The 12,472-nt window shown below is 39.6% G+C and overlaps 1 protein-coding gene across 7 annotated transcripts in view; it reads left to right on the top strand.

The window, feature by feature from the left end:
- The window catches only part of ADAM22 (ADAM metallopeptidase domain 22), a 139,368-nt gene that overhangs the window by 11,812 nt on the left and 115,084 nt on the right, over nt 1-12,472 (top strand). For all 7 annotated transcript variants that reach the window (XM_054057631.1, XM_054057626.1, XM_054057624.1 and 4 more), the window contains exon 3: nt 6,286-6,362. In XM_054057631.1, coding sequence (XP_053913606.1) covers nt 6,286-6,362 — 77 coding nt within the window. The remainder of the gene's footprint in view (nt 1-6,285; nt 6,363-12,472) is intronic.

The raw sequence follows: 12,472 nt of genomic DNA, 5'->3' as shown, positions 1-12,472 counted from the left end.
AGATACTTATTTTTATTCTTAGAACTAGACTTATTTCTGAATTTTGTCTCAGAGCAAAGTTTTTTTTTTTCCCAGTACAAAAAATTGTCCTTTTATAATGTGTACATGTGCTAATTAGCATTGTATTCCTCTACTGTAGCATAAATGTAAGTGTAATGATTATTTTCAAAACCATGGTTAGAATTTGTTGTAGGTGAATCTATGTAAAATGTTTAGTAGTTTTCATTTTGTTTCATTAGTGTATTTATTTGAATTTTCCATGGACTTACCTGTGTCCTTACTGAACTTAAGAAACTGTCATTTCATACACACTTACAGGTTTGTTAACAAGTTGAGGGTTTATTCTCCCATTAAATGGGGAGGGGAATTAAACTAATATCTAAGGAATCTTGTTTTGTAAATGTGACTCTCTCCCAGAATATCTGCTGTAAAACCTCACTGTTCTTAAAAGCTCTGAAGCATAGCTTTTAAGTTCTCTCTTGCTGTGATATTCTGTATTATTCTTTTCTTGATTCTCTCGATGCTTTTCTTTTTGCTCTACAAATTTGATCAGAATCTTTTCATTAGAAACCACAATGCTATAAATAGCAGTAAATATAAAATTTCTTACATCAAAGGGCAAGCATATAAATATGATTTTCTCATCTTTTTTTATAAAAATATATTCTTCTCTTTTGACAGAAATAGTTTTCTCATCAGTAAAATTTACTAAGAAGCATCTAAGTGCTTTATGCATGCTCTTTCAGAGGTAGGAAATGTATTATGAGTATTTACACATTACATCAAAATACATTTTAAATTCTCCTTTTCTTTATTTTAGCGGGGAAAAATATTAGTCATGTTACTATGCTGCTTTCAACACCCGAGTAATTATATACAGTGTGAGGAAAAATTCTAACATATTTCCTTTCAAAATTTTTATTAGCTTGTTTTTTAAGAAAGTGCGTAGCTTGTAAAGGTTTCATTAGTGGTTAAAATTTTTGATTTATCTGAAATAAAAATCTTCCAAACTTATTTAATGTTACTTCATTAGAGTTGATATATATGATATACATTGGTTGTAGTTTATGTACGTGTATTCTCTTTAGAGATGCTCATTCTTCAGGGCCAGTGTCTGGAGAAAGCTGGTTCCCAGTAGGGGGTACTGAAGGGATTATATCAGGAATATCATTATTTTGCTGTGTTTCATTATAATAATAAAGAGTCATACTGGGTACTGATTCCAGTCTCGTCTGTTACCACAGTGATCCCTGAAGCATGGAGCAAGTGATTTAAATAAATTGGAATCACATCCTGCTTGGTTTTGCCGGAAGGTTTGCTTGCCACTTAAGTTTTCCTAGGATTCAAACTTTTAATATTTGTTTTAGATAAAATATCTGTGCTTAGTGATTTGAAATAATCCTTTCCACTCTGTTTACTTTTGATTCCTTTCAGACATTCACTGAGATACTTAAGCTCTGCCATCTTTGTCAACAGCTCTCTCTTCCCATAGTTGCGTTAGATGCATGGGATGCTTAGTATTTTCTGTAGGAGGGCTTGCAAGGTAATACACTTTACATGCCACTAGAAACTGCATCTGAAATCACCACAGCTAGTTTCAGAGTTGTTATCAATATTTTTCTTCTTCAGTTGCGTGTCATAAAAATTCCAGAACTTTTTATTGTTTCAGAGGCACGGGCACTGTGCTTTTCCATTAGGTTGTTACATTCTCCTTTCCTGGTTCTTGTTTATATCGTGCATTGAGTGCATCTCCCCTGCACTCCAAGAACTCCCATTTTATGACTCTGTCAACCATCGATGTGTCACACCAACGATTGTTGAAAAAGCCTCAAATTTTTTGAAAAAGTTCCTTGGTTTGAGAACTGAATGACATAATTGATTGTCTTGCTTCACTGGCGGGTGTCTGTCTTGTTACTTCTGCTTGAACGAGATGGCATAGGTGGCATAAAAGTACTTATTTCCTTCCTTTCGGTTCTTTCATTGATATGTGTCTATGACTGTAAGCTTCCTTTGCAGCTGGCCATTTTACCTGTTCGCTAAGCAGGCAGGGAGGTGTGCTTGAAAATAAGGTAAAGCCAAGCCTTTTTAAAATCCATTTCTTTATTCTGGAGTTCTTTTTGATCGTTTCAGAGGTGTGGGCACTAGCTGGCACTCTTAGGGTACAGTTTTTTGTTACACTGAATGAGACCTGTTAGCTGTCATTGAGAGGGGGAGTCTGTCTTCCTCTTCATTCTCTTTTTCACATCCCCTACAGCTTCTTTTCATCGCATCTAGTCATGGTGTGACTAGATAGGTTATTTTGTCCGACAAAAAATGGATCCGCTCCAAGACATGATTAATTTTCTGATGCTGATCTGACTTTCTAGGTAGTCACATGAGCTGGCAAGGGAGAGCAGGTGGAAACATGGCCAGGATGGGCAGAACTGTCTGGTTTCGGCAGCAGCCTACTGTACTCAGTGTTGCAGTGCATTACAACCATGTACCAGGGTTCAAGATTTCTTTGAATCTGGAAGGGCTGCAGATTCTGGGAAGGGCTGAGTTTGTCTGGCTATCCAAATTGTACATCTTGGCATCTCAGTAGGTTTGAGTAGGTTGAGATTCTGTCAGGGAATAACTGTGGTCCAGGGTCACCTCAGAAGTACGTTAACCTTGTAATTGCTTATCTTGGAGACATGTTCAAGGGAGGAAATTTCCCAGACCAAATCAATATGATGCAATATACCTAGCAGTTAAAAATCAAACCAAAGCAAAAAAACCTACTCATGTCTGCTCTTACAGTGAATGAGGTGAATACATTTTAATGACAAATTCTCCGTTTGGTACATGTACATTTACAAATTTATCTTAGACTTTTTAGATTCTTCCTTACTGACAAAATCTCTTTTTGTACCAGCGTATGGTCATATAGGAGAATTGGTTATAATCTGTACAGAGAGCTTAGTGATGGCATATGTAGCTATGTTATTAACAAACAGAAATAATAAAGTACTGTAGAATCTTCCTTGCATTTAATAATATAATGATGAAAAGCAAACAGCTGGGCTGTAATTACTCTTTTGATCAGAAAGTGGTTGTTGTGGTGCAGATAGGTAAATGAAGGTAAGTTAAGGTTAGCAAACATGCTGCAGTGGAACAAGGAAATGACAGAACTAGCATTGACCTCTAGTACGTTACTCTGTTCTTGGCTTGTCCCATCCTCTCTAGGAGCAGCAGCCTAAAAATTCACATCTAGCAAGAGGACACAAAATTTTAAAATCGTTCAAAGCAAACTCTGCTGCCTGAGAGTTGGAAAAGAAGTGCAAATGCGAACATGATAATTTGTTGATGGTTGTTTTTGCTGTATTTGTGGATGTGCTAAATGCTGCAGGCCAGAAGCAGCTCAATAGTGGTCCTACGTGTGGGTGGCCATACATGCTGAGGGTGTCTGTACGTGCCCTGTGTGTCCATTGTTGCTTTGCATGTACCGGCTTGCTGTGTCATGGCTCAGTGTGGGCAGGTTTGAATCCCTTAATTTCAAATATGGATCAAAATGGGTGATGTTAGGAAAGAACTGCAGGTTTGGTTTTTGGTTTTATTTTTCAAAGGCCTTTTGGGATTGGAAGTAGGATTGTAATATCGATGATAGTTCATAAGCTATGTTATATTAAGTTAGTTAGTCAAGGATTATACATTTATTGAAAAGATGTACTCTTTGATTGTCCAGAAATTGTAAGAACCGCTTAGTGAAGACGTGGCTTGTGTTACAAAGTGGGTTAGATGTAATGAGGATAGCTGAAAGGATAACTGACTCTGTGAATTGCGTCTTTTGAGAGGCCTTCTAAGAAGCTTTCCAGTTAGTACTGCATACTTCTAAAAAGTAATTTAAATATCTGAAATTTCTCATCATGCCATTTTGCATGCACGTTCACTGTAGTGGCACCGCTAGGCACTTACACAGAGGGCACACAGCCTGAGCATCCTCTAATAAAAGAAATTGCTTGACTACTTTTTTTTTTTAAAGGAATCAAGTGTTTATAAATATATTGGAATCATAGAATGGTTGTAGTTGGAAGGGACCTTAAAGATCATCTGATTCCAACCCTTCTGCCATGTGCAGGGACACCTCCCATCAGACCAGGCCTCATCCAGCCTGGCCTTGAACACTTCCAGCGAGGGGGCATCCAGAACTTCCCTGGGCAACCTGTGCCAGTGCCTCACCACCCTCATCATGAAGAGTTTCTTTTTAATGTCTAATCTAAGTCTTTACCCATCCCCAATTTAAAGCCATTCCCCCTTGTTCTATCACTACATGCCCTTGTAAGAAGTCTCTCCTGACCTTTCCTGTGTTCCCCTTTTCAGTACTGAAGGCTGCCGTAAGGTCTCCTTGAAGCCTTCTCTTCTTTCTCCGGGCTGGACAACCCCAACTCTCTCAGCCTGTCTTCATAGCAGAGGCACTCCAGACCCCTGATCATCTTTGCAGCCCTCCTCTGGACCCATTCCAACAGTTCCACATCCTTCTTATATTGAGGATTCCAGAACTGGACACAATACTCCGGCAGGGGTCTCACAAGTGTGGAATAGAGGGGGAGAATCGCCTCTCTCAGCCCGCTGGCCATGCTTTCTTTGGTGCAGCCCAGGATACAGTTGGCCTTCTGGGCTGCAGGCACACGTTGCCGACTCATGTTGAGCTTCTCATCAGTCAGCACCCACAAGTCCTTCTCCATGGGGTAGCTCTCAATCACATCATCTCCCATCCTATATTGAAACTATGGATTGCCCTGACCCAGATGTAGGGCCTTGCACGTGGCCATGTTGAACCTCATGAGATTCACACAGGCCCACTTCTCCAGCCTGTCCAGGTTCCTCTGATTGACATCCTGTCCTTCTGGCGTGGGAACTGTGCAACTCAACTTCTTGGTGTCATCTACAAACTTGCTGAGGGCGCACTCAATCTCGCTGTCTATATCAGGTTTTTCATTTTTGACATAAAACCCCCATTCCATTGTAGGGCAGTTGAAAAATGTAATAAATAAAAAAGCACGACTCCCTCAACTTCCCATTTCCTTGTTGCTGTTCTTTTCGAGGGAAGCTGGTGTTCTCAGCTCTTCTGGATTTAATGCCTATTGAAAGTCTGCCAGTAGTTTTAGAGAGAGTGAACTTGATGATTCACATTATCCCATCCTGCCTGGTGTTTCCCAGAGTTTTCAATAAATCATTTGTTAGAGTTGTACTGTCCTGTGTTTGTTTAGAGAAGTGTAGTTTAGAGTTGTAAGTGGTTCTTCGGTGTTTCTTCTTAGATTCCTCTGTCTACATGCTTCAAATCTTAATGTGCAGGTTTCAATGGGAAGAAAATAAAAACAAAGTTGAAACTGCTCCAACATGTCTGAAAGTAGCTTTTCATATTAATTAGTTAAATAACATGGTTGTTCTGTTTCTTGGGAGTTTTCATGTCTAGAAACAACCGTTGCATTTCCCTTGGATAGCTATTTTCTTCCACTGCTGCTAGAATAGATGTTCTATTTCTGGCAAATAGTGAGTTACAAAGTATTCCCATGTTTGTTCTCGATAGGACTGAATGAGAGCAATTCAGGGGAAATATATGGCAAAGAGAGAAAGAAAGAAAGAGAGAGAGAAAGAAAGAAAGAAAGAGATGTTTCTCTAGCACCCATTTTTCTTTGATTTTAGTGACTGCTCTAGGAGTTGGAGTTTTGGGAGCCTTTGGAGGAGATGGGTGACAGTGTGGTGAGTCAGACCTTTACAGAAAATGTGACTAATCAGATTCTAGCCCATTGCTTTCACCTCTCTACGTGGACCTAAATGAGAGTCTGTCTGAATGAACAGTTTCTTTCAGGTAATGTTGTCGAGATTTGTGAGTGTATCCTGGTCTGACCAAACCAGTACTGCTCATCTGTTCTCCACTGGTCTGTGTCCAGAGTCAGGTTAAGGAAAGAGTAACACATTAGTCAGGTGAAGTCTTCCACTCTTCTTTGCTCAAGGTTTTGTCCAGGGTGGAAGTTCAAACAGAAGAACTATTTCCTACTGTGTGGTTGGGTTAAGATGAGGGGTTACGAAGGCAGAGCCTCCCAGTCACAGGTTCTGTTATTGGGACTTCTTGAATAAGCCTCATAGATTCAGAAAACAGAAATTTTATTCAGTATCATAGACTTCTTTATCCATTTTAATGCAATTTTATTTGGTTAATGCCATATTGTTCCTTAGTAAATACATTTAGTTTCTGCACTCACAGACCTGTATGATATGTTTTGTTTTGACTGAATATTAATTCCAGTCTTTTCAATGTTGCAGTCTACCCACATTGCTCGAGCCAGCTTCCAAGTCGATGCTTTTGGATCATCATTCATCCTAGATGTGATGCTAAACCAGTAAGTAATGACTATATCTTACTCTTCATTTGTTCAGGATCTGGTGCTAGTGAAATGCCATTTTTTAGTGGAGGGTTTGGAGGCTGTGTTATAGCACAAATGCTATTTCTATATATTGAGTTCATTTGTAGTAGTGTATGTTAAGTTCTTTTGTTATTTTTCTCAATTACCATTGTAGGCTTTGATAGTCTCATTGTTACTACTTAGCAGCTATTGCAGTGTAACTAACGTTCTAGCATTGTAATTTCATTTGCCATCTTTCAATTTACTATTATAAAGGCAAAGGCTTGTGCAGAGCTTCCCTGGATATTAAAAGATGGAGTTGCTAAAACCTAGTAGCTGTTAGTATTTTAATAACTAAGTGTTGAGTACTGAAAATGCAGCAATTGCACTACAGGTAATCTTCAAGAAAGAATGAGATAGATAGTTGGGAATGAAGTTCCTCTGCATGCATTTACGGTCTTGTGGGAACAGAGGAGCATTATGAGGCAGTAGCACACTGTGGACTTCAGGCTATAAGGAAAGATTGAATGATAGTAGACTTGAAGTGAAATCTGGCATGTGGCTTTCAGTAGTGAGTTTTTGCAGTAGCCTTTTGGCACAACTGTTTTAAAAAGAGGAGTTGCTTTGCTTTTCTGCTCTGAAATGAAAAAAAGAATAAATAGTATAGTAAATAGAAATGCTTTGTTAAGTAATTCATCTGCTAATAATTGAACACAATGTTGTGTGGTTTGGTGTAAGAGTTTGTGCTCAGTTGCTACAAGTTCTGCTATAAAGGTGAACTATTCTGGTTGTGATGGGAACCACTCATATATAATTTTTTATCACTTGTAAGCTCATTTTGTAGGTTTTGTACTTTCTTTATGTGCGCTGACAGGAGTAAAAAACCACAGAATCCTTGCTGGCTACAGACAGCAGAGACACTGTGCTGCCTATTCTTAAGGATGTCAGAATCCAACTTAAATATGGACTTTTCCTAAAGAGCTATACTTTTTATAATGTGAAAATTTTCCTATCACAAACTGTGAGAAACGAAAACAAGAAGGCTGCAAGGAAATTAAGATGTTTGGCTTCTATCATGATACTTAAATCAACTTTTAAACTGCTTCTGAAATAGCATTTGAAGATCATCAAAAAAGAGGGCCAAGTATACCAGAGCAACTTTTAAAATATATTCTTATATTTGTTCACAGGAATAATAATTTTCTATTCAGAAGGCTGTATGTTTCTTCTCTTGCAATTCTTACTCTCCATATCATATTGCGTATTTATTTTCTGAGGGTCTTGAGAGAAAAACACTTATTTTTTTGAGGCCTGGTTTGAAAATTTGGACCACAGTAGCCTTATAATTGAGAAGTAGTTGAATGCTTGAAAGGAGTAAGGTTCAAGATTTTATTTTTCCTCTGGAAAACATATCAACTTACTATTTATAACTGAACAACCGCTAATATCAAAACCGTGCTGAAGCAGGCCTCTGTGGTAAAATTAGCTTTTATGCATACTATACATTTGAGGAATGTTAAAGGAAGTATGGGGGACAGAGAGGGGAAAAAATAATTTAATATATAAAGATTGTCAGAAAGGAGAGACTCTCCCTGCCTTTGTCAGTCTCCTTTCTTGCAGTCTCCCTGGTTTTTAAAGGTTGGTGTGTACGGCTTGTATGTCTGAGTATATCTGAGTATCATCTCTGGTTACGGTGTCAGTGCTGGACAGTCACAGAGCAAGTGTTCGTTCTTCCATACGGTTCCGCAATTTATGGAGGAAAAAAAATTCAACATTAAAATTATGGCAGCAAACAAAGAGCTTTTAAAAAAATCAGGAAGTAAAATATACTCCTGCTCCCTAATGTTTGTCTGCAAATAGTTTTCTTTGTTGGCATTATTTTCTCTATACTCTTCAAATCTGTCTTTTTATCTGACAATCAGTTTCCCTGTTTCCTCTGCTGCATTTGCCTGTGCTTTGTTCTATATCCCCCATTATGTACCTGTTTGTATTTCATGTTCCGTTTTGTTTGTATGTTTTCCATCTATGTACTAATTTCTCTGAAGAGTCACACATTTCTTTCTCTTCTTTTTCCATCGGGAATCATTGTCCCCTCTGCCATCGTCATAGATACCACAAATCTTTCTTGTTTTTCTTGCAATCTTTTTCATGACAACTTTTTGCACCCTGGCAGTTGAGGCTGGCAGAAATGTTTATGGGCTCTTACTTACCTCTCTTTTCCTCCACTGCTTGATACCCTCTGTTTCATCTCTTCACCAAAGAAGTTGCTATTGAAACTGGGTGTTAGTTGAAGCCACTTTCCTTTCCTAGTCCCTTCCTCTGTCACCTCTTGCAACACAGTCCTGCAACCAAAGGCTCATCTCTGCCATGGAACAACCTGGGAAGATGCAGGAGGTGGTCAGGGAAATAAAAGAGCAAAGCTTATGCTGACATTTCAGACTTAAGGAAAACTAAGGCGCAGGATGGGAGTGTTTTGCTGGTCCTGGATGCAAGTGAGAGGAAGGTAAAATAATTTTCCAACTCGCATTACAGTGTGGCAGTTAAATTTAAGATTGAAATCTGCATGCTTTCGTCTTGCTGGTTTTGGATCTTAACCAGTTTTGAATGCATATTTGTTCACAATAAATGCAAGTCTTAAGAGGAGCGGCTGAGAGAGCTGGCGTTGTTTAGCCTGGAGAAGAGGAGGCTGAGGGGAGACCTTATTGCTCTCTGCAACTACCTGAAGGGAGGTTGTGGAGAGGAGGGAGCTGGACTTTTCTCCCACGTGACAGAGGACAGGACAAGGGGGAATGGCCTGAAGCTCCGCCAGGGGAGGTTCAGGCTGGACATCAGAAAAATATTTTTCACAGAAAGGGTCATTGGGCACTGGAACAGGCTGCCCAGGGAGGTGGTGGAGTCACCATTCCTGGATGTGTTTAAAAGATGGTGGATGAGGGGCATGGTTTAGTGGTTGATAGGAATAGTTGGACTCAATGGTCCTGGAGGTGTTTTCCAACCTAGTGATTCTGTGAAATGCGAAACATTTGGGCACTGAAACATTACCTTGAATAATAATAATAATAATAAAGTAATAAAAAGCTGGTGTATTTATAATGTAGTTTTCTTTTTTGCAGTTGTGGTATTTTGTCCTCATACATCATCATTCTTTCTCTCTTATTTTTCCCCCTTGAGTGGCCATAATATCTCTACAATGAGTTCTATAAGGTATAATGTTTCTTTTTTGACTTTTTTTTTTTGCCTCTTCAACTGGCTGAAGTATTTAAAAAGGAGCTTTCAGATCAAATCAGCTGTATTTTTAAAAGGTTCAATCCCTTCAGCAAAGGTTAGGAATGCATTAGCTGCATCAGTGTGTTTATCAATCCATTTCCTTGCTGTCCTTATGTGTTCAGGACTGCATCTGATAGAGCTGTTTTCTATGGCCATCTTCATTAATGCTGCCTTTAGCATTAGCAAACCTGAGGCTTGACTGCTAGGCTGTGCAGCCGAGTGTTGCTCATCGCCTTCCCTCCTTCAGCGAGTGTCCAGCTCTGGTTGTCAACCCAGAACTGTGCAGGAGTTGCAGAGCAATTAAGTACAATATCTATTTATTTATGTAAGTCCTTCCCCTTGAAATTTTTAATGCTGTGAAGGAATCTGTGGCTCAGTACATGGCTATTTGTTTTTGCATGCAGTGTATTTCTTCTTAAATGTAGCCATGTGACCATTTACACTGTCATCTTGGGTTGCAATTATGTGATTAAACAGCAGAGCTGGATAGGAACATGATTCCAAAAGCTCCTTAGAGGTCCTTTTGGTCCTGCAGACCTGGGCTAGGGCACGTCTGTCTGCATGTGAAGCAGCAGAGACCTAGTGGCATACCCAAAGCGAGGTGTGATCATGGGGTGGGAGTGGGAAAGAGCATGCTGCAAGTTGGTTGATCAGAAAAACTGCAGCATTTGTGCTTGTCTGGAGTGTGGACAGGTCTTGGCATGTTGTGACCACCCCATGTTCACTTTGCGATAGCCACAACAGGCAAGAAAGATGATCAAGACCCTTCCTAGCTACAGCGTCATTCTTCATGCAGGGGCTCTGGTGTCTCCTAGCACAGAAACGAGCAGAGAGTGTTTCTTGAGCCTGAGCCTGAATTGTGGTCACTTCAGAGGTGTAATTTGGACACCAGGTGCCCCGCTGAGGAGACTTGGCTTTCTGAAAGCTCCCTGGAGTGTCTGGCCACCTATGCACGCCCTGACTCTTTATGCTGTAAGTAGAAGGGCCCTCCCTGATCATGGCTTTTTTTTTTTTTTTGTGAGAGTGAAAACATTAGTAGCCTGAAATCCTCAGGTTCGTGGTGACAGGGATGCGCTCTAAAGGGTGAAGCATAAATAAGGATTTCAGGCCTGTATCTGGCACTTGAGAACTGCTCTCTCTACTTCCTCATGACAGTCACTTGGATGGACCATAACTGCCACCTACTTTCTCTTCTTGCAACGCAAATTCAATTTCTCTGGTCCATCTGTTAGTGGAGAATGATCTACAAAGAAGTAGTAGGCTGGGCAAGGTACGCTCAGAAACCCTGCTCCTTCAGGAAGCTCACACATCTGTTCCTGTTGAGGGCCTGACTGTGTCCTGGAGGAGTTCTAACCCTGTGTATGAATCGATGGCCGTGACCTTCAGAAGGCTGAAAGATTTCAAATGAGGTAAATTTTATAAACTCTGCAGTCACTATTCTCTATGTGGAAAATAAATGCTCCTATCACTTAGTTTATCAAAAGGCAGACAAATCAAAGAATTTTCTTCAGAAAATATTGACATGTATTTTGTATATTTCAGTATTAACTGAAGTGATTTCTGGTTGGTGATACTGGAAGATTCCTGGCACTCCAGGAATTAACAATTTTTCCATGCCTCTGAATGGTTTTTGCAGTTTCTGCTGAGAAGGTTGGAGACATTCCCCATGATTTGTGGGGAACATTTGTCAGGAATGTCTTAACTAGAGTTTTGTGAACCTTACAGAATCAGATTGTAAACTTCATCAAAAAATCCTGAAAATGGAAGCAAAATAAAAGGCAACTTGACAGACAAGTGCCAGCTTTTTCATAAGACAAATTGCTGAAACCTTGTCTGTAATTTCTCTTGGCAAATTGTCTCCAACACTAATATCAATGTGTCATGTAAGCTGTAAATGAAAAACATATTCCTAAAATTGCTCTAAATTGTAAACATTTGGCTGTATGGAATTAAAAATACTAGGTTTCTGACGTGGTTTAAAAAATGCAGTTACACTGTTTCTGACTATTATAACTTATAGTACGTCTTTCTCTTGTGTTGTCTCCATGAGTCTTGAGCTCCTCCTGGTCACCTGCAGGATGGGCATGTGGTTGAGGGGCTCCATGTGATGTGATGTGGCCTGCTGGGTTGTGCTGCTGGGTGCGAGAGGACGCATCTACCATTCCTCCTCTAAAAGTACTCTGTGCTTTATGATCTTCGTTACTCTTGTAATGACTCCTGGTTTTACTGCATGTAGTAAGTGATGGTCAGAGCAAACCTAGGGAGGAGCAGCTCTTCATTTAAGCTGTTTTGGTTCTCACGGAAGTCAAACTCAATCCATTATTAGTTATTTTAATGAATGCCTTGGGTGCGCACAGTGCCAATTGTTCTCACTGTCAGCTGGAATTTATTTGGATTGAGGGAATTTAAGCTCTGTTCGCTTTCCTTATTCATGTCTTGTGCACGCAGGGAGAGGAGCCCCACTTGGGTACAATCCCATTTTAGTAATTGATTCTTACTTAAAATATGATAGTGCTTTGAAAATTTAATTGTGAAATTTAGTACCAGTTTACAAGTACGATATAGACTGGGTTCAGATCTTCTGAGCAAGGTACTAAATCATGTTCTGCACTATTTTTGAATTATTTTTTAAGTAATGTTTATCATGTGCTCTGTGATCAGAACTCCAGCTGACCCAAAAGAATTATTCTTTCACAACCTCATTTTGCAAAATCATTCTTTCACCCTCCCAGAATATGATAGCAAAAATAGTATGGTCATAATTGCAAACCAGACTGAAGAAATGCTTTCTCCCTGATATTGCTGCTTAATTTCAATGGTTGATTTTGTTCTCTGGGACA

This window comes from Cuculus canorus, chromosome 2 (genome assembly GCF_017976375.1).
Source record: "Cuculus canorus isolate bCucCan1 chromosome 2, bCucCan1.pri, whole genome shotgun sequence".
NCBI lineage: Eukaryota > Metazoa > Chordata > Aves > Cuculiformes > Cuculidae > Cuculus > Cuculus canorus.
This window is presented reverse-complemented; position numbering and strand designations above follow the sequence as displayed.